General features: G+C 39.9%; 1 protein-coding gene across 8 annotated transcripts in view; it reads left to right on the plus strand.

The window, feature by feature from the left end:
- Positions 1-25,861, plus strand: part of NEO1 (neogenin 1) — a 108,879-nt gene that overhangs the window by 68,320 nt on the left and 14,698 nt on the right. For 5 of the 8 annotated variants that reach the window (XM_081838691.1, XM_081838690.1, XM_081838686.1 and 2 more), the window contains exons 11-25: positions 919-1,057; positions 3,260-3,309; positions 4,886-5,030; positions 8,533-8,643; positions 10,078-10,272; positions 10,737-10,832; positions 13,213-13,436; positions 13,718-13,856; positions 15,382-15,489; positions 18,115-18,309; positions 18,865-18,897; positions 23,328-23,396; positions 24,043-24,187; positions 24,541-24,779; positions 25,257-25,349. In XM_081838691.1, the coding sequence (XP_081694817.1) occupies positions 919-1,057; positions 3,260-3,309; positions 4,886-5,030; positions 8,533-8,643; positions 10,078-10,272; positions 10,737-10,832; positions 13,213-13,436; positions 13,718-13,856; positions 15,382-15,489; positions 18,115-18,309; positions 18,865-18,897; positions 23,328-23,396; positions 24,043-24,187; positions 24,541-24,779; positions 25,257-25,349 (1,981 nt within the window). The remainder of the gene's footprint in view (positions 1-918; positions 1,058-3,259; positions 3,310-4,885; positions 5,031-8,532; positions 8,644-10,077; positions 10,273-10,736; positions 10,833-13,212; positions 13,437-13,717; positions 13,857-15,381; positions 15,490-18,114; positions 18,310-18,864; positions 18,898-23,327; positions 23,397-24,042; positions 24,188-24,540; positions 24,780-25,256; positions 25,350-25,861) is intronic. The other 3 variants (XM_081838685.1, XM_081838689.1, XM_081838687.1) reach the window with 2 other exon arrangements.

Raw genomic sequence — 25,861 nt, forward strand, 5'->3', positions numbered from 1 at the left:
AGCATATAGCCAAGCCTGACTGACTTCATAACATTGCTAAGCCATCATATTTGTTATGTCACTGAGGCAACAGCCGCTGTGTGAACAGTGACAGAGAACGTTTTCAAAGGTGTGGCAAACATTTCAGTCATATTTTGGATCTCAAATGCCTTGGCTCCTGAACAAATCAGCTCTCGAACGACCGAAACCCGGAAGTGAGTGTTCCGGTTTTCGAATGATTTTCAGAAGCCAAATCGGAAGCCATGCCTTGGTTTTCAAGCGGTTCCAGGAGTTGAACGGATTCCCGGAACGCATTCTATTTGAGAACCAAGCTATGGCTGTATAATATTTTTGAGAGCCATGGAGATATCTTTGGACAGGACTCTGCACTGTGTTTTAATTGGGTGTGTGTGTGTGAACTGTTTTGATATTTTTAAATAAATAACGAAAGAAAGAATGTTATCATGGTAGCCTTTTTCAGACAGCCATCTAAACCATGCTTATATTTTAGAGAATGTGCTGCAGCAAGTACTGAGCTTTTACCACCCTCCTCACTTCTGCCTTTCACTTTCAATTTTAAGTAAACTTCAGTTTTATATTACATATGAACTCTGGGAACTACTGTTTATTTTAACCCTAGTTAGTTTACAAAGCAGGCTATCAAAGCATAGTTTGATAGCCAGCTTTGTTATCTAACTCGAGTTAGAATAAACCACAGCTCCCCTAATTTATATACGTGAAAGCTTTCACTCTGCTCATGCATAGATGGTAGAAGGAAATGTGAATCTGAGGTTCTGTGGCTTGTTCTTGATTATCTAACAATGATCTAGACTAGAGCTTATGATGAACAGAAATGAACAAAGCATTCATAGCAGTAGTCTTTTAATCCCTGGGTGTTTTAAAAAAGATGCATCCCGGTTTACATCTTTTCAAATATAGGACATTGATGTTGGAGGTCTTTCCTATACAATCAGTGGTTTGAAAAAATACACAGAATATAGTTTTCGAGTGGTGGCCTACAATAAACATGGTCCAGGAGTTTCCACACAAGATGTTGTTGTTCGAACTCTGTCAGATGGTGAGTATCTTCTGATTTAAAAACAAATTGCGGACAATTTCCTAACTTAAATGGATTTTTAATTGCCAAGTTTAGTTTCTGCATTATGGTACTACAGTGGTACTCGGGTTAAGAACTTAATTCGTTCCGGAGGTCTGTTCTTAACCTTAAACTGTTCTTAACCTGAAGCACCACTTTAGCTAATGGGGCTTACTGCTGCTGCTGCGCCTCCGCTGCACGATTTCTGTTCTCATCCTGAAGCAAAGTTCTTAACCCGAGGTAATATTTCTGGGTTAGCGGAGTCTGTAACCTGAAGCGTATGTAACTTGAAGTGTATTGTAATGGTTGTAAGGGGGTTACTTGTGCGTAAATTGCCTTCGGTTTAGTTTGATTGCTTGCCCAACCATGCTTAGGCTCACAGCTCGCCCTCCGTGACCTGCTAGTCACTTGCAGAATCCGTCAGTGGGCGTTTCTTGAATCTTTTCCAGCATAAAAGCTGTTTGACACCAAGTCTCCGCCTATGTTCCCTGCGCGGAACTCGTCTGCGCAAGTAAGGGGAAGGCTGGGGCGTGCCAGCGCTCTCTCCACTAGCTTCTGGTGAAGGGTCTCGGAGCCCTGTGGCCAATTCCTCCATCTCCCTCTCTTCTCTACTGGTGTTACGCTGAATTCCTTCCCCCCTGCTGGTCCCCTCTCCGGCATCGCTCTGGAGCCCTGCCTCCGCCTCTCGCTCTGATGTCAGTTCCCTGACATGTATGAACCTGAGGTACCACTGTATACAGGAAAAAGAAACACAACAATGGCGGATTCACCAGCTCTGGAATTACAGAGCCAACTGCTCCCACCAGCCATTGTTAGGTTACATCTTAGTGCAATCTGAATGAGTCTTGCTTGATTGACTTCTTTCTCCCACAAACTGCCAGTTGCAGACTTACCAGATGTTACCACCACCCAAGTTTTCTCTTCTCTTCATCCTTGCTTTGAAGAAGACTTAGGGCGAATTCAAAATCTTGCACACCATTTTGTGATACTATAGTTGGCCTGTTATTGGATATTTTCTTATGGGCCAACATAATTCTTTTCTTTCTTACAATTCTTTACTTACCCATTGAGGATAAATGTTTTAAGCCAGTACACATTTTAAAGCAGCTGATTTTATTACATCATGATGTGCTGTTGCGATTTGGTTATAAGTATGATAGAAATTCTTAAATTCACTATTTGGGCTGATTTCTATGTGGCATGTCTGTTTGTAGAATTACAGCATATTGTCTGGGTTTCTGCGTGTGCAACAAAGTGATTTTGCATTCACAGAATGTTTTCGTAGGATCATTGCAATACTAGTAACATGATGAGACTATATCTTATAGAGTTCTCCAGTTTGCTCTATACATCTTTAGACTGCAGTTGAAATAAATATTTCTAAAGTTCTTAAGGTGCCGGGCCACTTAGCGTTCTGCAAGAAGTAAATTAAAGAATCAAATACTTCTGTGAGTGACCTTACCTACACAGACTGCTACACATGATTCCCTGCCCTGGCCTAGCTGCCTTCCTGTCAGCCTCCACTGATACACAGTAGTTCTGAATAGGGTGCAGCTGGATTATTCAACCATGCCCAGTGCGGCAATGCAAAATAATGCCCTGTCCTCCGAAGAGACTGTATTGCCTCTCTACATGAGTAACTGCTCTGACTGGCCTAGAACCATATCTCATGGTGTGCTTTTCTGAGGTCAAGTAAACCTTTTTTTGTGTGTGGATAAGGTAAAAGTTGACTCTGTCAAGTCTAAGAATGAAATATGCTTTCAATTTTTATTGAGGAATATTCTCTGGCTATCAGAAACTAATGTTGCTGTATTTCAGAGTATGCATATTATATCAATAGCCATTTTTGTAGACTTTAAAGAAATTGTTCTCTTTATGAAATATATATCCTTCCTGTCTAGTTGCTCACAGAATTTATATAGAATCCGCAAATAGTTCCTCACAAATTGGTGAGGCCCAGACCTTTCTGGTTCCCTGTAAGCAAACTACTGAGTGTTTACTCTCTGATGGTTATATACTGTGCAGTGCAAGGACTGGTTCATGCTGTAAAATATGTAGTCTGTTACTAAGAATCCCATAAATATGGAGAGGCAATATAGAATATCATAAATTATACATAACTTAATTCATTTATATAATTTATTTTGACACTCACTCTTGAATAACTTACTTTAATGTTTCTAGTTCCCAGTGCTGCGCCCCAAAATCTAACTCTGGAAGTGCAAAACTCCAAGGTAAGATACTCTGTTTGTTTCTGTAGATATACCGCATTTTTCGCCCTATAGGACGCACCGGCCCATAGGACGCACCTAGTTTTTTGGGGGGGAAATAAAGGAAAATTTTTTTATTCCCCCCCCCCCCAGGTTTGCACAGCCATCCCCAAGCTAGAAGAGGGAAACGGAGCGCTCCGTCTCCCTCTTCTGCCTTCAGGGACAGCCTCTCTAGCCTCCGTGGGGCAGCGGCTTGCCCCGATGTCCCCCGAGCTTGTGGGGCTGGCGATGGGGAGAAGCAAGCTTGCTTCTCCCCCCCCCGCCAGCCTCCAGACCAGGTCGGGGAATAGCGGGGTGGTGGCGCTCCGCCTCCCCGCTATCCCCCGAGCTTGTGGGGTTGGCGGGGGGGTGGGGGAGAAGCAAGCTTGCTTCTCCCCCCCGCCACCCTCCAGATCAGGTCGGGGAATAGCGGGGTGGCGGCACTGCGCCTCCCCGCTGTCCCATGAGCTTGTGGGCTGCAGGCTGCTGCCCGCAAGCCTTGCGAGCCTGCGGGACCTCCTGCCAGGCTTGCAAGGCTTGCGGATAGCTTCAGCGAAAGCCTGCATTCGCCCCATAGGACGCGCACACATTTCCCCTTCATTTTTGGAGGGGGAAAAGTGCGTCCTATAGGGCGAAAAATACGGTGTTTGAAGAGTAGAACTAGCCTAGATCCTCTAGCACTTGTTTTCCAAGGGGACTCTCCACATGACAATTTCCCATGTATTAGCTCAATTTACAAATTATGGTTTGGATGAACAAGGAAGCATGATGGTGTGTGCACATTATTATTCTTTTTGGCATAGAACAAACCTTGGCTACAGTTTCTAGTTTGTTTGGAATGACACAAACCGTGCCTGGGTTTACAGAAAATTCTAAGCCAAACCATGGCTTAGTTCTTACTAGTACAGCAGCAGCAGGACCATGGGAAGAGTGAAGCAGATGTAATTTTCATAGTTTTACTTAGTGTTGTGTGTGAACCAGACCATAGATCTTTATCATCCTGAGTTGCCTGTTTTTCTTAGCCCAAATGCTAAGCAGTAACGATTTTTTTTGTTATGTATCAGCTGGTTCCTTTGGTCATCTACATTTTTTGAATGTTTTGGGCAAAATTTCAGTTTGCATGCTTAACACTGGAACAGGTATTGTCTAGTGTCTTCCATTCTATTCAGTGTGCAGCTGGTTAAGCAATTCTTTGCTTCAGAAACAGTGAATACAAGTATTTCCAATATTTCAGAGTATCTTTTGGAGATTATTTGGTATGGAAGAGAAATAAAATTCAGATTTGACATATACTAGTGCCTGCAAATTGTTCATGGTCTGCTACTTAATTCCTAAGATGTGAGGGTATAAAAATCAAATACTGTTCTCTGCAGTCTGAACTGCAGAGCTGCTTCGAGATACATCATTTTAATGCCTAAGGTGTTATGTAAGTTTGCACACAATATTGCAGATTACATATAAATTGTTTCCTGAACCAGTCTAATGGAGATTGATGAAGCATGAGAATTAGCATAGTTTAATGCAAAGAACATGATTTATACTGCCTTTTAACTTCCCACAGAGCATTATGATGCATTGGCAGCCCCCTCCTGCAGGAACACACAATGGGCAAATTACTGGCTATAAGATCCGTTACCGAAAAGTGACTCGCAAAAGCGATGTGACTGAGAGTATTGTTGGGACACAACTTTCACAGCTAATTGAAGGTGAGTAGGCATGCATTCTTCATCTAAAAGTAGAATCAGCTAATTACAGGTTCTTTATTCTAAGCAAGGCTATTTAGCATGTGCTTTTCATAGTAAGGATGGGCAAAGAGATCTTTTCTGAGATGTACAGCCACAGTACAATACCACTGATAAAGAGTATACTCTTTATCAATGGTATTGTATGTTGTTGTTGTTGTTTATGAAGAATCATAAACATATAAACAACAATAGCATAACTGTTGAAAGGGACATAATTTTTAATATTGTAAGCATATTGTAAGATTAACCAATTTTGGTAACTAAAACCACCACCGTTTTGAAAAAAACAACCACCAGTGATGCAGGATGGACACCAACTGGGATAAATGACATGAGCACTGAAAGTGCCTTACAGTGGTACCTCGGGTTAAGCACTTAATTCGTTCTGGAGGTCTGTACTTAACCTGAAACTGTTCTTAACCTGAAGCACCACTTTAGCTAATCGGAAGAAGAAGAAGAAGAAGAGTTTGGATTTGATATCCCGCCTTTCACTCCCTTTAAGGAGTCTCAAAGCGGCTAACAATCTCCTTTCCCTTCCTCCCCCACAACAAACACTTTGTGAGGTGTGTGGGGCTGAGAGACTTCAAAGAAGTGTGACTAGCCCAAGGTCACCCAGCAGCTGCATGTGGAGGAGCGGAGACGCAAACCCGGTTCCCCAGATTATGAGACTGCCGCTCTTAACCACTACACCACACTGGCTCTCCAATGGGGCCTCCTGCTGCTGCGGCGCCGCCAGGGCACAGTTTCTGTTCTCAACCTGAAGCAAAGTTCTTAACATGACGCACTATTTCTTGGTTAGCGGAGTATGTAACCTGAAGCGTATGTAACCTGAGGTACCACTGTACTTGTAAGGTGTGAGATGATTCCCCATCCTGCAGCATCCTTTATTTAAAGGGTGGGGAATTGAATCTATCCAAATTCTCTCCCACCCCCCTGGACCAGCTTTACCACACACCTGTCAGTCAGCTGATGTTATAAAGAAGGAAGAAGCCACTATGCTCACCAATCATGTTTGGATCTTTGGCTAGACCATCCTTCTTTGAACACCTGCTTTACGCACGAATCAGTTAATAGGTACTGGAAGTGTGCCATCAGAGAGACTCCCTTTAACTGTTAAAGAGGATGTACGGCAAAAGGTTGCCTCAAATCAAGAATCAGGTATTAATTTTGTACTGCCTCATAAAAGGTGTGAACAGAGACTCATATAGCCACTTCCAAATCTCAAGTGGGGCTCTTTTGTAAACAAACCAACAAAACTGCAGAGGTAGCATTGCCCTGTGCTTGGCTGTTGGAAGTGCTGAGCAGATGGCTTGTAAAGCACTTTGTGCAGTGCTTCCAAAGCACCAAGAATTGACTACATTTTATGGAAGGCAAAAAATAATCTTGGGAATAAAGCAAAAATGGGGAACCTCCAGCCCACATGTGTGATTAAGCCCACCTGTTCCCATTTGACCCACTATGCTGTTTTTATCAGGTCACTCCTATCTCTCCTATACCTGATGTCATATATGGTATTAGGTGAGGAGCAAGTGAAAGTGGGCTTTGCAGGCACCACTGATTACCCTTGTCTTTTTGTTCACTGGTTGTCTTGGTTGCCTTGCAGTAGTTTGTGTAATTATTCTAGTTGGTTCATTTTGCCTTTTAAACTCGTTCTTTCTTCATCTTGGGTATTAGTGGGTAGTTCCCACTCCCACTTCAGCCCTGTCTTCCCAGTCACAGAAGTGGGACCTAACTGGGCTAGGAATGTCCTTCTAACCTGTGCTATCAATATGCTGATCATGCCCAGTTCTACAGTGGTGCCTCGCTAGATGCAAAGAATCCGTTCCGCGATTCTCTTCATCTAGCGGTTTTTTCGTCTTGCGAAGCAAGCCCATTGACGGATTAGCGGCTTTTATCGGCTTATCGGCTTAGCGGGTCAGCTGATAAGCGGCTTAGCGGCTTAGAAAAAGGGGGGGGAGGAAAAAAACCCCGCAGGAACTCGCAAGACATTTTCGTCTTGCGAAGCAAGCCCATAGGGAAATTCGTTTTGCGAAGCGCCTCCAAAACGGAAAACCCTTTCGTCTAGCGGGTTTTCCGTCTTGCGAGGCGTTCGTCTTGCGGGGCACCACTGTATTTCTCCTTTTCATTGGAGTTTGGGGAGACCATGCACGTTCTGGATTGGTGTCTGGCCACTGATGAGTTGGATGTGGTCCTGGTTATGGAATACTTGTTTTTTTTTTTGGTTACTATGTTACGTATTTTTGTTTTTTTATATTGTAAATCGCCCAATGATCCTTTGCTGAAAGGTAGTATAGAAATTTAATTAATAATAATAATGCTACTCCTATAACTATCCATTTGGCACCAACTTAACTATCTTAGATGCCAAATTAAGTTTATTTTCCTGTGCATTTAATTAGTAATTAACTGTATTTGCCATTACTCAATTTTTAGTATTTTTTTTTTCATTTGGATTTTATTGGTTGAATTGTCATGAACCACCTTAAACTCTTGGTTATGGAGAGGCAAATAAATAAATAGGCAAATATGTTTTTAAAAGACACAGAAATTAACTCCCATTTTTCAGAAGTGTAAAATGTTCCATTAAGTAATTTAGAAAGCCCCTTCTAACAAGACTTGTTTTGACCAGTTCAGTGAAGCTGAGCTGACCTCTGTGTCCAACCAACTTAGTCCCAGGGTATAGCATGAAGGCACATTCAGCCATCACATTCCTGAAGCTAAGCAGGTTTGAGTCTGGTCAGTGCCTGGATGGTGACCACCAAGGAGCCACATATATAGCACCTTGAATTGCATGATGAAGAAAAGGCGGGATATAAATGTTAAGAAAATACTAATATAAGTGTTCACATACATGGAGGAGTAAGTAGCATTATTTAAAATGATGGGAATCTGGTTTATTTAAGGCGGTTGATGATGATGTGAATGGGTTGGGTATCAACTCTCTTTATTTTTTACTTGGATTAAGTACTCTTTGAAGAGGACATACAATGGGTTCCTATTCTGCAGATAAAATATGAGTAAACCCTCTGAAAACAAAGTCTTCCAATTTGCCATAAACAAGTGGCCCACATGCTCTTTTGCTGTTGCCTTACAGGGAAGGTCAATGTAATGTGTCAATCCTGTCACAAACTGACAGATAATCTGTGTCGATTGAATCAGTTGGAGTCCTACTGCAAGTATTGTTGATTTCCATGCATAGCCTCAGGTTATGCTTGAGTAGTCTAAGAGGTGAAAGGCCAAATTGTAAAACACTTAGCTTCCTAGATCTGTGTCACAGTTGACCTAAATTATATCATCGAAAAAACAACTATATAGGATATTCATTTAGGCACTTACTTAGTTTCATTTTAATAAGCTATTTAACTATCAGGTTGGATGAATTGTTGATATTTTAATTGGAAGTAATGGCATCATATTCACTGTGGGAGTTATATTTTCATAATGCTGATTTTTTTTGTATCAGGTCTGGAACGAGGAACAGAGTACAGCTTCCGGGTGGCTGCTTTAACGGTCAATGGTACAGGACTACCTACTGATTGGGTGTCAGCAGAAACATTTGAAAGTGATCTTGATGGTATGGATATAAAGATGCACCATTAATGTTACTATTAAAAATGTGTTTTAACAGTGCATGCACAGGGAGAAATGTGTAGATCCCCCCCCTTTTGCCAGAAATGAAAAGTATTTGCATAGAGAATTGGGGGTGGGGTAGAGCGGGAAGAGAGAGGGGGAACATATCCCTGTTGCTGAGAAAACTAGGCTGACATGCATTTTAATTTGATTGCAGCAGTTTGGGGTTTTTTTGTATATTTACTTATTTATTTATAGGCTTATATACCACATACTAAACAAAGTATCTAGGCAGTGCACATAGCACATCCAGAAAACAACATAGGAATACTTAGTCAACATCTGGACAAACTATACACAATAGGCAATTGTTGAGCTATATGTCTGAAAAACCCTGTGTAAAGAGAAGAGTCTTGATTTGGCATTTGAAGCAAAGTACTGATTGTGCCTGCATAATATTAACGTGCATATGTTCCACAGCCTCATTTCAGACATACTAAACAGTCATAGAATCAAGGCAAATATCAAGTGGCACCCCACCTTTCCAGCTGAACATAACAATTGAGCAGGTATATATGGTGCATGGCAATCCCTTGAGTAAGCTGGTTTCAGCTGTTCAGGGCTTCATATACCAACAGTTTTACCTTGAATTTGGCTCAATAGCCTATAGGCAGCCAGTTCAGAAAGTGTATGGAATTGCACGTCCCATTGAAAGTAATACAGAATGGACACACATCTATATTTGTATATTTCTGTTATCCATTACCTTCCCGCCGCAGCGGTACCTATTTATCTACTCGCATTGGTATGCTTTTGAACTACTAGGTTGGCAGAATCTGGGACAGAGCAACAGGAGCTCACCCCATTGCGCGGATTCTTATCCACCCACAATGCATTATTTTCAGTGAAACAACTGGAAGAAGACTGTTGGGAAAGTTTTGCACTGGTGAGCAATGAAGTTGCCAGTGCAGAACTACAAGACAGGCTGTTGTAGCGCCTTAGCAAATAGGGCTGTGTTCCACACTGCACTGATGGCTTTGTTTTCCTAAATGACATTTCACATTCACTACAGGATCTCTGACTGGGTTTGCTAACAGATGTGAATAATGTAAAAGACCACGGAGGGTTTCTGAAGGCCCTTTCAATTCCCCTCAAAATCAGCTTTGAACAGGAAAATATTGTACAATACACAGTGGGTACAATACAATACAATACAATACAATACAATACAATACAATACAATACAATACAATACACAGCTAGCACTATCTAGTGGCCACAACAGGGGTTTTGTGCTATTTTTTCTTGCTCTGTTGAATCCTTAAATATTCAAATTGTTGAAGAAGCCTAGGAACTCAATATTACTGCTTAACAAGCTAATAAAAAGCTTCACATTTAATGTTTAATATAGTTAAATAATGTTCTTTCTTTATTATAGAATCTCGTGTTCCAGAAGTTCCAAGTTCCCTACATGTGCGTCCACTTGTAACTAGTATTGTTGTGAGCTGGACTCCACCTGAAAACCAGAACATTGTGGTCAGAGGTTATGCTATAGGGTATGGTGTGGGTAGCCCCCATGCACAGACCATCAAGGTGGATTATAAGCAACGATATTACACTATTGAGAATTTGGGTAAGGGAAATACAGTAATACTGATGACTACATTTTTCTTTGATATTTTTCTGAGTAAAAGTATAAAGGCAATGCTGACTTGTATGTGTTGAGAGTACTGACTTTCTATCACCTGATTTTGCTGCCTCCATCCACACTAAGGGTGTCCAAAAACAATAAAAAAGCAAATGTATTATAGGGCATGTTTTTAGCATTGATTAGTTATGAGGCCAGAATTAATATAGCTAAGTTTATCTGGGTCTTTTTTATGTGTAAAGGGTTCATTCTGATTTTAAAAACAACAGTGGATGTATATTTCCCTAGAACAGCAGTTCACACCTGAAAGAAATAAAATACTTTCATTTTATACTCTCGTGATTCATTTTTTTCAGTTGCCAAGTATGGCTGAAACTATTTTACCATCAATTGAAGAAATAACTAAGAATTTGTAGTATCAAATAATATTCTTTTTCCTTTTTCTTTAGATCCCAGCTCCCATTATGTCATAACTTTAAAAGCCTATAACAATGTTGGAGAAGGAATTCCGCTGTATGAGAGTGCAGTGACTAGGGCTTATACAGGTAAAAGATAATGCTTGCCTATTTTGTTGTAACTCAAAACGAGCAGCCTTGAATCTTGATATTGATGCTGCTTTAATGTATTACAGTTTGTGGTTTATTATTTTTATGTAAATAATATATTAAATCACAAACCATTTTACGTTTGGTCCAAGTCCTTGGATTTATGTTATAAGAGCTCCTGTCAAACTTTAATGTTGACCAATGCACAAATTATATGCATTTGTTTACATTGTTTTCATGCAATATTTTAATGCAGAATTTCTCACTTTGCAATCTTCTAATCACAAATACATCCATACATGTATGCTTGTGCCTTTTGAACATCTATAGACATACATTGACATGTGATGGGTATGTTGTCCACATTACTGCAGAAAACACCAATGGAACACTGCTGTACCATCATGTATAGTGTGCACTTATTCTAACTCTCTCTAAAATACTTGTTATATTAAATAGGTATTCAGAATAATAAGTATCTAGAGTTAAACTGCTTATGAATATGCTGACTTTAGCTTTTAAGCAGAATAATCGAATAACCCCTGTGATACTTTCCACCTGTGACTAATGTCAGTTTCTAGCATGTCGCTTGGCAGAATTCATCAAAAGAAAACCTTGGGCATTTTTCTGGATCCAAATGGAGGACATTCCTCTGATAGGGATGACACTAACCCCTGGTGGTGACAGTCAGTGTCCTACAAGGCCTTCTGCCTCCACTCCAGCGGGGAGAAGTAATCTCCCTCATCAGATTGGCGCTGCCTGTGGTTGGTAAAGGTTTGGGCCTGATAAGTTCTCATGGAGTGTTTTTTTTCCTTGTACTGTGGCCAGTTAGCCAAATTTCTGTAAAGCAGTTTCTGGCTGTGGTGGAGTAGAATGGAGGTTTTTGCTTACCCCACCAATAAACTAGTTAGGTGGGAATATCATTTTCAGAGCAATCTGTGACTGCTCTTTCTCTGTGAACGCTTGGAAGGGGCTGTGTTTTTCAGCTTCCTACTCTTGTCTGTCTGGGCTTTCTAGCTGACCATCCCCTGACGGATTGTCCGGTTTAGTCCCACCTTTTCTGTCAGGCATTCCAGCTATTCCCGCTAGCCAGATCACTCATTCTCTGCGTAATTTTGGTGGCCTCAGCCACATGCATTTTGAAGAGGTTCAGCAGCTGTTAATTGGGTCCCATTGATAAACTGTTTCGACAGGAGCGCTCAGGAGTGGGGGTTTTCCCTTCTGTTTTTTTGTCATTTAATTTTTTTCTGCCCTTGTGCTGTATTCATATTTGGTGTTTTTGCCTCAGTTTTTGTAGAGGGTCTCCCACAGTATTGGGGCTGTTGGGCTCATTGCTCCCCTTCTCTTACTCTCAGCAGAGGCAGGTTGGTGGGCATGTTTTCTCGTGGTGTGAGTGGCCCTGACCTTTTTTTATTTCTTTGATGACTTTTCCCCCCTCAGCAGCTGTGCCCTGCTGGGAGTGAACTTTTGGTCTCTCAACATTTCTATCTCTGCAGGGTCTGGATCCAAGGCAATGGGTCGGAGGGTCAGTTACTCACCAGAGGGAGCAGAGAGGGATGAGTGGCATCAGATGCTCACCCATGCCTCCTGCCTTTCCCTCTGGAGAAGAGATTCCCAGATTCCCAATGTTTTCTTTGTTGATTGCATGTTTGAGTGGCCTTGTTTAAGCTGTGGGGGTCATATCTGCCCTGCCAGTTGATCTGGTGAGGGAGATGGTACCTCCCCCTGGAGAGGAGGCAGAAGTTTGTCTAGGATCCTGCCTGTCACCACCAGGGAGGTGTCATTCCTATCACAAGAATGTCCTCATCTGGATTCACAAACAAAATCCAAGGTAAGAACTCCCTTTCTTGTTGCTGAACATGTTTCCTAGATCTTAAGTGTTTTTATATTGCTGTTTTGTGAATTACTGTGAACTTGAACACAAACAGTTCCCCCCTCCCCACTAATACTGTCTGGAAGATGAGCTTGTCCCCATTTGATCCTAATTCTACTTTGTTCTTCCACCCTCTTTTTAGAGATGGGATGAAATAGTGCTTTAATGCAGCTAACGCTGAGTATCTTAATTAGTAACCAGTTTCAAATGGATATTAAAATTTAAATTCAGTGATCTTTTACTTTTGTAGCAATCTTCTTAGGTGTCGAACTTTGCCTACTCTGCTTATGGCATGTGTTTTAGGGAGGAATCAAAATAATCACTGAAAACTTTTTATGCTGGTCTTGTGTTGCCTATTAACTCTGGCTTTTCTCTCTTTTTCTCCATTTCTCACCTTTCATTTCATCGTATTACCCTGCATTTCCCCCTTTTGTTTCTATTCACATATAATGCCACCTTCTTTCTTCTTTTATTGTAATACCCTACTTTTACCCATCAATTCCCTAGACACTTCTGAGGTTGATTTATTTGTTGTTAATGCTCCGTACACTCCAGTGCCAGATCCCTCCCCCATGATGCCACCTGTGGGAGTTCAGGCTTCCATACTGAGCCATGACACCATTCGAATCACCTGGGCAGACAACTCTCTGCCAAAGAACCAGAAGGTCTCGGATGCCCGTTACTACACAGTACGCTGGAAGACGAACATTCCTGCAAACACGAAATACAAGGTAACCAAAAGGTGGAGTCCAAAGGTACTTGCCAAACCAAATTTAAAACTAACAAAAATTTCTGAACATATGTTTCTATGAGCTATCAAGATAAATGGAAAGTTGATGCCTAAATAATGGACAAAAATGGAAATTCAAAACTGTCTTAGAAATTATTTGTATTAATGCTGTTAATATTGTGAGAATAGAGATATATGGATGAGATCATGCTAGAGACTGTTGTCATAGTCAGGATATTTAATAGAGTGTGTCTCATTTTGTGACCCTTTGCTTTCTCTTAGACTGCAAATACCACCACTTTAAGCTTCTTAGTAACTGGCTTAAAACCGAACACTTTGTATGAGTTCTCAGTGATGGTGACTAAAGGCCGAAGATCAAGTACTTGGAGTATGACCGCACATGGAACTACTTTTGAATTAGGTGATATTGTTGAGCCATTTTTAAATTAGTTGACATAATTTTTTCAGATGAATCATTGCTGGTTTCTTAAATGTAAATGCTATGCTGATTATTGTGTACTGTTGAATTCTTTCCGGTGTGGGAAGATTCTTAAAGTTCTTTGAACTAAAGAGAGAATTTATATACAATAAAATAGGTTTATCACATACAGAACCACAAAACATTTCATACATACAAATTATGTCTTAATAGTAGCTGCTAATAAATAACATGAAGGTTAATAATTAATGAGAATAGGGGAAATAATTTAATTATTGAGCAAGTAAGAGATCAGAAAAGCTCTGATCTGATCCTTGAAGCATTCATAAGTGCCAAGCTTCTTTCATTTTAATGTTATTTGCTAAAATAGAGATATTTGAAGTTCTGGCAGTTTCAGTAGTCAAATGGCATGAAATGTGTCTGTACACATTCAAACTCATCTCTTCATCATCTTGCCTGTTTATTTTCTTTACGGTATTTCTCTTTTATTGTGGTTAGAAATAAAAACAGATGATTGCCTCTAAATATAGAAAATGTTTTAAGGCATGCAGAAAAACTCTAGCTTCACAGAAGAGAACAACCTTGTGGAGTTTTGTTTCTTTTTTAAAATGTAAGAATTTCTATGCCACCTTCATAGGACAGTTCACATAAAACTTCAGACCATTCCTGTAAAAGTATAAATAATCCAAAATGAAGCACAGGGTAGCAGAACACTCCTTTAAAACTAAATTAAACCACTGAAGATAATTTAAAGTCAGAAGCACTATGCTTTATGCTCGGTCAAATTTTTATTAACAATGGATACAGAATAACTTAATTGTGTTATACCATTTTTTAAATTCTTGGTTCGATGCCAGAAGAAGTGCTTTGAAATTGTGCAGCGTTCAGTTTTGGGTATCTGTCTTTTGTGCAAATCCCATTTGAAATGAGATTTGAGTCAAGAAAACTAAATCATACAACTTTAATTATACCTGAGAAAAGTAAAACTCAATATTTTTCATACTTTTTGAAATATTTGATTAAGTCCCTTAAAATTACAATAGTGTTTGAGTTTTATCAAATGCATATTTAACAAATCATTAAGGAGTGAGAACTTGAATTTTAATATTTTCCCTCTAGAGGGTATTGATCCTCTATAAACATCACTGTTCCATATGATTCATTGACATTCATAATAAATTCCAGTTGGAGAGAGGAGTTCACATTTAAGCTTCGTACCTAGAGATTCATAAGGTTTGCTGTTGGATGGCATGGCAGGAAAGGTTGATGGTGAGGAGGGAGCTCACCAAAATCCTCTGAAGGCATATGCTGCTCTTCCAAGATACTCCAAATAGAAAGAGTATTTTGAAATCCTTAGTACTGATGTTGCTGCTTCAGTAGAAAAAAAATTATCATTGCAAGTTAGTAGCTTATTTTATGGTTGAATGTAGCAATCTTTGACAAAGAATGCTTAAAAGAATAAAACTGATACCACAATCTGTGTTTAATTTAAATATCATTATTGCAGTTCCAACTTCTCCCCCTAAGGATGTGACAGTAGTGAGCAAAGAAGGAAAACCCCGAACCATCATAGTCAACTGGCAGCCACCATCTGAAGCCAATGGCAAAATTACAGGTGAAATTTTATTTGGGACAGTTTAGTATATTTGTGCTGCCATTCAGGTTATGTATATAGGATGAAATCAAGATGAGGGATTCTATGGAATGCAGATAGAGAGAACTGATAAGAATAATGATCTGTTGTGACCTTGACGGAAGCGTACAACAGACGAACCTTCTTGTGTTTTGGTTCATTCCCCCCCCCCTTTTTTTCCTTCCTTCGCCGCCTTCTTTCCTTCTTCTTTTTTCTTTCCCATAATGGCTTATGTTCTATGCCATGTACTTTGATATTTTTTGTAGTATTTTTAGCCTTTTCCATTATTATTATTATTATTATTAAGGATTTTTAAAAAATTTTGGTTGTTTATCTGCATTTGTTTAAAGCAAAATAAAAATTACTAAAAAAAGAAAGAAACCCTTTTAAAGGGTTGGAAACAATGATTAGAATGCTTAGTTATCTATGTTCTTTCAGTTTGCAGAAAATTGTGGTGTGTGTTTTTAATTAACTGCATACTGTTTTAATGTTCCAAGATGAAATGACTGAATTTTAACAATTAGGTCCATTTCCTCTTTATTTTATTTACTGTGTAAATAATATCAAGGTGCCAAATATTAATGAGAAGTGTATAAAATGGTATATTAAAGTATTGGAATCAAATTCAGGCTAGAAGCACATGCATGAAATGACTATCTTAAGCAGAGTAGTTAGGGTGGGCTAGCAGATTCTTCCTTCGCTTCTAATCACCTTCATGCAACTCCATGCAGCAGCAGAAGAGAAAGACGAGAGGTCAGGTCAGGCTGGTTCTGAGCCAGTTCCACTATCTTCTTTGTGAATCCAGGGCTAGTGTCACTATACTTCCATGTGCTACTGACATACTTCACAGCAGCTTGAGGGAAAAGGTGCATCTAAGTCCCTCAAGCCTCTGAGGCTGAGGCAGGGCTTGAAGGAAATGGGTGGGGGATTTCACTTCTTTCCTTCTGTCCTCCCCCAATACACAGTCTTTTGCACATGGCTCTACTATTAGTTCAGACCTACAGAATATTGCCAGCCCTGGCATTTCCTACAGTGTCTGTCTTCAGTTGAACTAATCAGGCTTGGAAATAGGGTAATACTGAATTTATATTCAGCATAATTATGTGAAAGGTCTGCCCTCTGGTGGAATACGTTTTAAGATTTGCGTTATAAAGCTGAAACCCATCGCAAAAGGAGCTGAATGCACAATTTTCTGCTTATTCAATTTGTTCTAATTTTAAGCAGGAATGCTGCTTCTATTAAAAAAATGGTCCAGTCATCAAATCATCCCCAAGCTAAGAAATCCCCACTTGTATCATTGTCCTGTGTCCCCAATAAGTAGTTTCATATGGGATTCTCTTAAAACTTAAGAACTTTAGTGAGATGTTCTGTTCTTTTTCAATCCCACCTTCAGGATGTGGGGTGGCCCAGAGAGTCCTTCCTTTTTGTATGTCATGATTAGGGGACATATTTGTATTTATGATTTTTCCTGGGAAAGAGTTATGTAGCTTGATGTGTCTCACTAAACCGACTGGGCTTTAACATTAAAATAGCTTTTCTTGCTGCTAAATGATTCTTTATTTTTAACAAAATATTTCCTTTACTCAAACCATCTAAGCTGCTTCCTGTTACAAACATGGCAGGAGAGAGTACGGGGCAGCACAAAACAGAATAGTGAAGGAAGAGAGAGAGGCCTTAAGCAATGATTTTGCAATAGTAATTAATTTTGTGAATAATAACCCAGCATGTTTCAAAGTGCACTCTCAGGGGCAAATGATCTACATGTGACTTGTTCCACTATGCATAAACAACAACCCAATTAACTCAAAAATATATTTTCTGAGTGTGGATTGTTTTCTGCAATATTTTTTTTAGCTATGCAAGTCATTTTCTTATGTGAATAGTGTAATATGTGAGTGAGGGATTTCAATTTCAAGCATACCATCTAGTGGAGCTGTTTGGAACTTTCACAACTCACAAAAATTATCACTTAGTATCTGTAGGAACTGGCCTTCTGTGGAAAACCTGGAAGTCTGATACCAAACCAATAGAACAATCCATATTCCTTTACAGTCAATTTGGATTATCCCCAAAGATTTATGAAGTGTAGTATTTTAGCTGTGTAGCAGTTCCTTAGCAATTACTAATTGCTTTCTCAATTAGTGATTTCCCTTCTATTGTAGCTGTAAGCCCTGTTCAGTCATTCTTAACCACGTATATGTGATTACCATTGCACAAGAAGCAAAAAAGAGACGAGTCTGCAGACATCTCACTTTCTTACACGGCTGTTGGCGTACCTGTAGGCCCCCTCGTGTCAGAGGCTGAATGTCTGTGGCAGGGAGCCTTTTCTCCTTGAAGAGTCCCCACATGATTTAGAACCTGGAATATTGGGGAAGAATACAGTGGTGGTACTCATGATGCTGCAGGGGAAGACTTGTATGAAAAGGGGTGTAATAAACAAATCAGTTGCTTCTGTGTCTTCATTGAGAAAGAATTACAAGGACACTTAAGAAGTATGGGTTTGTCTAGTTGTTTCAAGTATCTATTCATTATATCTAACGTTCCCAAATAGCTTAGAGCCCTTGGAAACGTGTCTTCATAATTCATCTTATTTTGTTTATTGTGCAGGATACATCATTTACTATAGTACAGATGTCAACGCCGAAATACACGATTGGGTCATTGAGCCAGTAGTGGGAAATAGATTGACCCACCAGATTCAAGAGTTAACACTTGACACAGCATATTATTTCAAAATTCAGGCCCGTAACTCCAAAGGCATGGGTCCTATGTCAGAGGCAGTGCAGTTCAGAACACCTAAAGGTAGGTTGATATTGTTAACTGAATATGTTCTCTGGGAACAGAAAACGGGAAATGCAGACAAATTTTTAAATGCATTTTTCATGGGTGGGGCCTGTCTGGTTCAGTGAATCAGTACCTGCCAGCCTGAAAATGTAAATGTTCCAGTTGCTGTCATTAGTTGTGTCTTGTGAACGGGACAGTATTTTTGAGTACACAGTTTACTGTATGTTCCCACCTATAGCAGAGTTGTTTGAATGTATACTGTATGGTGCAAATGAGTTCATTGCAAATGTCTGGATGATCGTAAGGGTCTCGTACTTGGGGAGATATGCTGTCAAACTGCTCATCTGAACATTTCTAATATTCATATGGGATATGAGAATTTCTCATTGTAATTTATGAACAAGAGCTGAATAGGCGTGGGGAGGGTCTCCTGTAAAGTAAGCTGTAGTAGTAGCAATTATTTAATTTCCCATTTATAGAGATTGCTACTTCTGTGCCAGTGAAATTTTTGTCACTCCTTTAGATTTAGTTATCTTTCTCTTGTTTGCTTCTTCCCTGTGCTTGTCCTGGTAGCTGAATCTTCAGATAAAATGTCTAATGATCAAGGTAAACCAATGGGCATATTTTTTGTGTCATTTCCTTTCATGCAAGTGCTATTGTCTTTCTTTCTTCTAACAGCATTTCAACTGTTAAATGCCAAAAAACAAGCTCTTGCGGAATTTAAAGTTTGAAATGCTGTAAATACTTTATTTGCATAGTGTGTTTGGAATGTAAACTCTTCCGTTAGGTAGTGCAAGATGGATGCATCCATGATTGGCACCATGTATGCAAATGCATGCTCAAAGCAGCTGCGCTCCATGTACATAATTTGAGTGGTGAGCCCAGTATGAAAACAGACACACACATCTTAAGAATTCATTTTGGGGAAAGCCTGTTTTTATTGTTGACAGCTGATGTGGGCTGGACATTGGTTAGCTATCTCTCTGTGAGGTCATGTGGGCCCTTCCCCACTTTTCAATATGACTTTTGTGCATGTTTGTTTCTCATCTTTATAAAAAATTAGTTGAATGAACTTAATGGTGAACCCTGAACAAATCATCCCCAAGTATTAAAATATGGAACTGACAATTAAATGCATCAACCTTCAGTCCTTTGGGTTGCATTCCCTTATGAGCAACCGACTGGGTGCCACATACCAGTGGTGGGAAGGAGCAGAACAATGAGTGTGGCTCCTACCATTAATAGGTGATATTCCAGCCATGCAGAGCCAGAGATTTCCACATCGTCCTCATATCTCACCGTGTTCCATCCAGGCATGCAAAAGGTATTGTCATGGTTCAAGGACATGTTTCAGCCAAGCAAATGTACTTGAGGACGTCATAGAACCAAGCTGATGAGGGATTCAACTTCATGAAAGGCCTGGGAGGCTTCATTCAGCCCACAGACCAGAGAGGCACCCACATTTAGCATGGTAGGGACTGGCAACTGATGGCCCATGAACAGAATCCATCTTATAGGAGGTCAACACAGGCCCCTAGAATTATGGTCTCAACAGCAGTGGAAGTGAGAATAGTAGTGGTGTGATGGAATTTTTCACCTGGCTCCATATCAATTTAGTTGAGTGGAGGTTAACTTTGTATGAGAGTGGAAAGAAAAATAGGCAGAATTGTGTGGCTTCTCCATTCTTTAAATTCTCCATTCCTGAAAATTGACTACCATATTTACTCTAGGCTAATGCACACCTCAGTTTTCAGAACCTTGAAACAAAACAAAAAAAGTATTTGCTGGGGAATGTAAATGTGCCATCGAATCTAATGCACACCTTAATTTTCGCAACATAATTAGACCAGAAAAGGTGAGCATTAGATTTGAGTAAAGACGGTACTTCTTTTTTGCCTTCTTTTGTCCATACTTTTAAAGTGTTCATTAATTTATGTCTGTATATGGATCATGGAACATTTCAGTGACTTCATAATGTGTCTTTTGTGCTCATGCACGTTTATTCCCACATGCTATGTAGCATATGCATTTGTGTCAGCCATAAGGTGACCCTAATGGCTAATGTGTTCTTATTGGCTATGCTGGTACATATTATATTTATTGAGTCATTGCTAAAAGGTAGAACCTGCAGTGGTGGAGGATTTACTGCCATGGATCTCTGGAAATGCACCAGTAATTCAGTCAGTCAGTCAGTCAATCAGATTTATTCGCTAAAAATCATTGGGTATTGCAAAACACCAGCAAGTGTATATTCTGTGTATAGGATTATGGGAACAAAAGTAAAAGCTACATGACATGACTTGTGCCTTTAGCACAGTTGGTGGAATCTCCATATTCAGAAGCACTCAAGAAAACTGTCTGTCCCCAACCCCTCACTGCTGGGTAAACAGTTATTGGCAGCAAGCAAGTCTGACCATTGGAAGCCGTTAACAGAAAAGCTATGGTTCCTTTTTTCTAAAACATTACCTTTGAATATCAAATTGGAACTACATTAAATTTATTTCTAACAGCTTGATCTTATACATGTCTTCTTAGAATAAGTCCAAATGAGTTCAGTGAGGCTTGCTCAAAGGTAAATGTAGTCGTAAGTTACCTTTTAGCAATGCCAGAATGTGTATATTTTAAGTTTCTTTGTGAATGTAAAGGAATGTCAAAAAGTACTCTTTGAAACATTCCATCCATGTGTTTATTTGTCTTACAGACAGGCAAGATCTCTTTCTCGTCTTCTTTTAACTTTTATCTGTTAACTCTGTATTTATCTAGTGTGTTTCTTCCCTTTTAAAGAAGTTAAGACAGTACTATTTTAACAGAAATTTATAGAAACTTTAAAAATTATGAATGTAATTTTAAGATGCAAACTTATATAAACTGTGTGTAACACTATCAAAATCTGTATAAGTGTAAAACTACAGAGGAGCAGGAGTGCACTTTGGGACAAGAGAATTCCAGCTTCCCATATATGCTAATGGGGTCTGAGCTCTCTTTGACTGGTTAGGGAAGAGATATTCAGCTCTGAAAAAGCTGACCCCATGTGTGGTAGCTGTGAAAAGGTGGATTTCCTATTTTGGGGATCATTAGGTAAGAAATAAAGAATAAAGATGCTAGTTTCATAATGCTTTTCTACAAATCTCTGGTTTGAACACTTGGAATAATATGTACAGTCTGATAGGAAAATATAGAGGTGGAAACAGTTCAGAAAAGGGCAACTGAAGTAATCAGGACTGGAGCCACTCACTTATGAATAAAGGTTAGATATGGGGTATGACACGGGTGGCACTGTGGTCTAAACCACTTGGCGGTTGAAATCCGCGCAACGGGTGAGCTCGCGTTGCTCTTTCCCAGCTCTGCCAACCTTTCAGTTCGAAAGCACACCAGTGTAAGTAGACAGATAGGTACCACTGCGACAGGAAGGTAAACTGTGTTTCTGTGCGCTCTGGCTTCCATCACGGTGTTCCGTTGCACCAGAAGCGGTTTAGTCATGCTGGCTACATGATCCAGAAAGCTGTCTGCAGACAAATGCTGTTTCCCTCAGCCTGAAGCGAGATGAGCGCTGCACCCCGTAGTTACCTTTGACTGGACTTAACCATCCAGGGACCTTTTACCTTTTACCTTTACCTTTTTAGCTTTGAACAAAACCAAGTAAGGAGGGATATGATAGAAGTATTTGGTTGATTAATTGATTTATTAATTTCCATCCCTTTTTTCCAAGGGAGCCCAGGTCATGAAGAAAGTGCATAGGAAAAATACCCTAATAATACTAGAATTTGGTATTCAGTGAAACTGAATGCTGGAGGATTTGGGAGTAACAAAAGAAAATATTCAGATATTTCATTCCCACAAAATGTAGTGATGGCTGTCAGCTTGAATAGCCTTTAAAAGGGATTAGACAAGTTCATAGAAGATAAAGCTGGCAATGGCTTCTAGTCACAATTGCTTCCAGTACAGGGGGTAACAGTGTGCCTCTGAAAACTAGTTGCTGGGGAGCAGAAGAGTGCCTTTGCCGTAGGGTCCTACTTTGTGTGCTTCCTGGAGGCATCACATTGACCGCTATGAAATGGGTCTTTGGCTTAATCCTGTTAGGTTCAGTGTAATCTTCAAACTGTGTTTGTGTGTGCATGCGCACACACAACTACAAGTAGGCAAATGCAATTTTCCACTAGTTTGAATTTCAGAGTGATAGCTGTGCTAGCATGCTTCAAAACAGGGACATGACGTTTAGTTTAGCTTAGCTTAGTTTAGTTTATTATTTTGTGGCATATATTTTAACATGCCAGAGCCCACCTCATAAGATGCAATAAGTGTTTTCCACACAAGATCCATGAAAGCTTCTGCCGCAACAGGCATCCTCCCACTGAATTCTCCACAAAGAACTCTAGAGTGGGGAAAGTCTCTTGCCTCATGTTTGGTGAAGTAGATGAGATCATGTTCCCTCTCCTCAGCTCTCTGAAAAAAATGCTGTGATCCATGGGGAAAGGCTAGATATTGTCTTGCTTTGTTCTTCTTGAAGAGAAGTAATGTCTCACTGCATCTACCTCTCTTCAAAACCCTGTGAAGAACAAAATGCAATACCCTTACTACTGAGTTACTAGCAGGTATTTCCTGAAGTTTCCCTGCCCCCCATTAAGCATCACCCAAGAACACCCACCTTTCATCTCTAATAGCCTTCTATGGGGTAACTATTGATAGGAAAGTTCTATGAAGTTCAGCCATTCAGGTCATATGCAACTGTTAAGTACTAGGGGGTTCTGACATTACTAGAATACTGTGGCTTGTTTGTTTCTTCACAGAAGGTACCAGATTATTTTATAGTTTTGTGTGTATGTATACATACCTTTTGCATGAATGTTGTTCTAGCTGTTCTTGAGATAGTTGGATAGACACTTCTAGAAAAGTCCTGCAATCTTCCTGGACTGTTTCTATGTGTGTTTCTGTCTAGGATATGTTCTTGTCCGTATAAAAACAATAGTTATGTTTTAAAAAGACAGATAAGGCATAAACTGCAAGTAGCTTGACACAGCTTCAATTTTGTTTTCTAGCATTGGGATCCGCAGGAAAAGGAAATCGGCCAGTGGATGTTGGGCCAGACTATAAAACACCTATGAGTGGTAAGTAGAATTCTGCTGACTAAGGTGTTGAAAGGAAATCGTAACATGTTCAAAGAAAAGTTCAAGCATCTTTACAGCCATGTATGAGAGGGTTACGTTGAAAACAATCCCTCTAGTATTCCTGGCAGTGCAAGTGACCTCTACAGTACAGCATATTTTTTTGTTCAGTACAAGTTACAATGTCCAATCTTTTATCAGAAGCAAGACAATCTCTTTATGCAGGGACTGTTCTCTTAGATGCAAGGTGGCTAACAAGTGGCCCTCCAAATATTGGATTCCAAACTTCCATCATCGTTTACACTAGCCATGGGACTTTACAAGGGCCTAGCATGTGCTACTGCCATCCAGGGCACATACGTGCACACACAGGGGGTTGGGGCAGAGGGAGCCTGTGAGGCTGGGATGTAACCGTCCGATCCCAGTCAGCCTTGCAATGTGGCCTGGGGCTTCCATGGTGGTGTGAGGAGCAAAATGTGCCCTCCCCAAAACTGTGCCCGGAATGACCACCCCACTGCCCCCTCCCCCATGAGGCCACTTGGACTTCGAACAATATCTGTAGGGCCACAGATTCCTCATCCTTGCCTTAGATTCAAAACTCCCAAGACATTGCCATGTATAATCAAATAATGTTTGTTTTCCTCTTTAGGCAGTAACAGCCCTCATGGAAGCCCTTCTCCTTTGGAATACAATATGCTTTTGGTAATAATAGTGTCTGTGGGAGTGATCACCATTGTTGTGGTGGTAATTGTTGCGGTCTTCTGCACACGCCGCACCACCTCTCACCAGAAAAAGTAAGATGCTTTGGCAACAACTTGTTCTATCTTTTAGGGGCATAGATTTAATTAGCGGTCATTGATTTTGCTTGGGTTTAATAACATGTATATTAAATAGACATGATTTTAGTAGTCTGATGAAATAAATGAGGAAGCCTCCCATTGTTGCTGGCTGGGTGTTGGACAATGCCCCCACCCTCCACCTTTTGGATACAAGTATAGAATCAGAATATAACATACATGATGTGTCTAGAATAAAATTGCTTGCACAGAAAGTTGAAGCATGTGTCCGTTAACTACCTGAAGAAAAAACAGAGTAGTTTTATGCCAGCCTGTGAATACACTTAATATTTTTCTTATGGCTTTCAAAGGAAGCGAGCTGCATGCAAATCTGTGAATGGGTCACATAAATACAAAGGAAATTCTAAGGATGTCAAACCCCCTGACCTTTGGATTCACCACGAAAGACTGGAGCTGAAACCCATTGATAAATCTCCAGATCCTAATCCAATCATGACAGACACCCCAATCCCTCGGAATTCCCAAGACATTACGCCAGTTGACAACTCCATGGACAGCAATATCCACCAAAGACGGAATTCATACAGAGGTGGGCTTAGTGTCATGCTAAGTTTATTCATTATCCTATTTATTCATTATCCTTAGACAACTGTGGCCTGTAGATTGCAAAGGGTGGGTTTTGCCGAGATTCTTAATTGTATAAGTACTTAACAATTGACTAAGTTGTAGTAGCTGCACTTCGGTTTATATTTATTACAGTTTGCATGTAAATCAGTGAGAAAATGGAACCCATAATATACAGCATAGCATTTCTGCTAATAGCATTATTTGCATCACTTAAAAATCTATTGTGAGAATTTATTTTGGTTTTACAGCACCAAACCCTGCCCCTATTCACTTTGAATGAAGTTTCTAGAAAGGAAGACTATAAAGTGTTCTTAAGAATAGAGTCTCTTGGTAATCAGAATGAGTGTGTATGAAACACTTGTTTTTGTCTTCCTGCTTAATGATTTGATATAAAGATGATGGACATAAATGTTTATAGATGCATTCATTCTTTTTCTAGGGCATGAGTCAGAGGATAGCATGTCCACACTTGCAGGAAGAAGGGGAATGAGACCAAAAATGATGATGCCATTTGATTCTCAACCACCTCAGCGTAAGTCTAACTTTAGTTATTTCTCACCAAGCTTCCTTGAGTCAAACATTTCACATTCCATCCCGTATTGCTGGGAGTAGGGTGATGAATGTGCACAAAATCTTGTTTCTACTTGAAATAAATGCTAGGAAAGTTTAGAAGAAGAAACATTAGCATTATTATAACAATTATGGAAAGAATATCAAGATTATAAATAGAGAACTGGCAGAACTGAATCTTGCAGTATTTCCATGCCAAAGTAGTATTTGGATGCCAACCTGATAGGAGTGCTAAATAGCCTTTTGGCAAAATAGTACACGTTTTATATTTTCCGCTTTTTAATTTTTGTAAATTTAATGTTAAGCCCACAATCTATTTAAAATTTTTGTCAGAAAGATAGGTACTAATGTTGTCAAATGACCACCACTTATTAGGGCTGGGCGATATATCGTCCAAAACCAGTTTGAAGTTCACGTTGTTATAATTATTTCATAATATTTGAGCTGGCAATATATCACGAATCACAATGTGTG

The sequence above is a fragment of the Podarcis erhardii genome, assembly GCF_964252035.2.
Source record: "Podarcis erhardii genome assembly, chromosome: 14".
Taxonomy (NCBI): domain Eukaryota; kingdom Metazoa; phylum Chordata; class Lepidosauria; order Squamata; family Lacertidae; genus Podarcis; species Podarcis erhardii.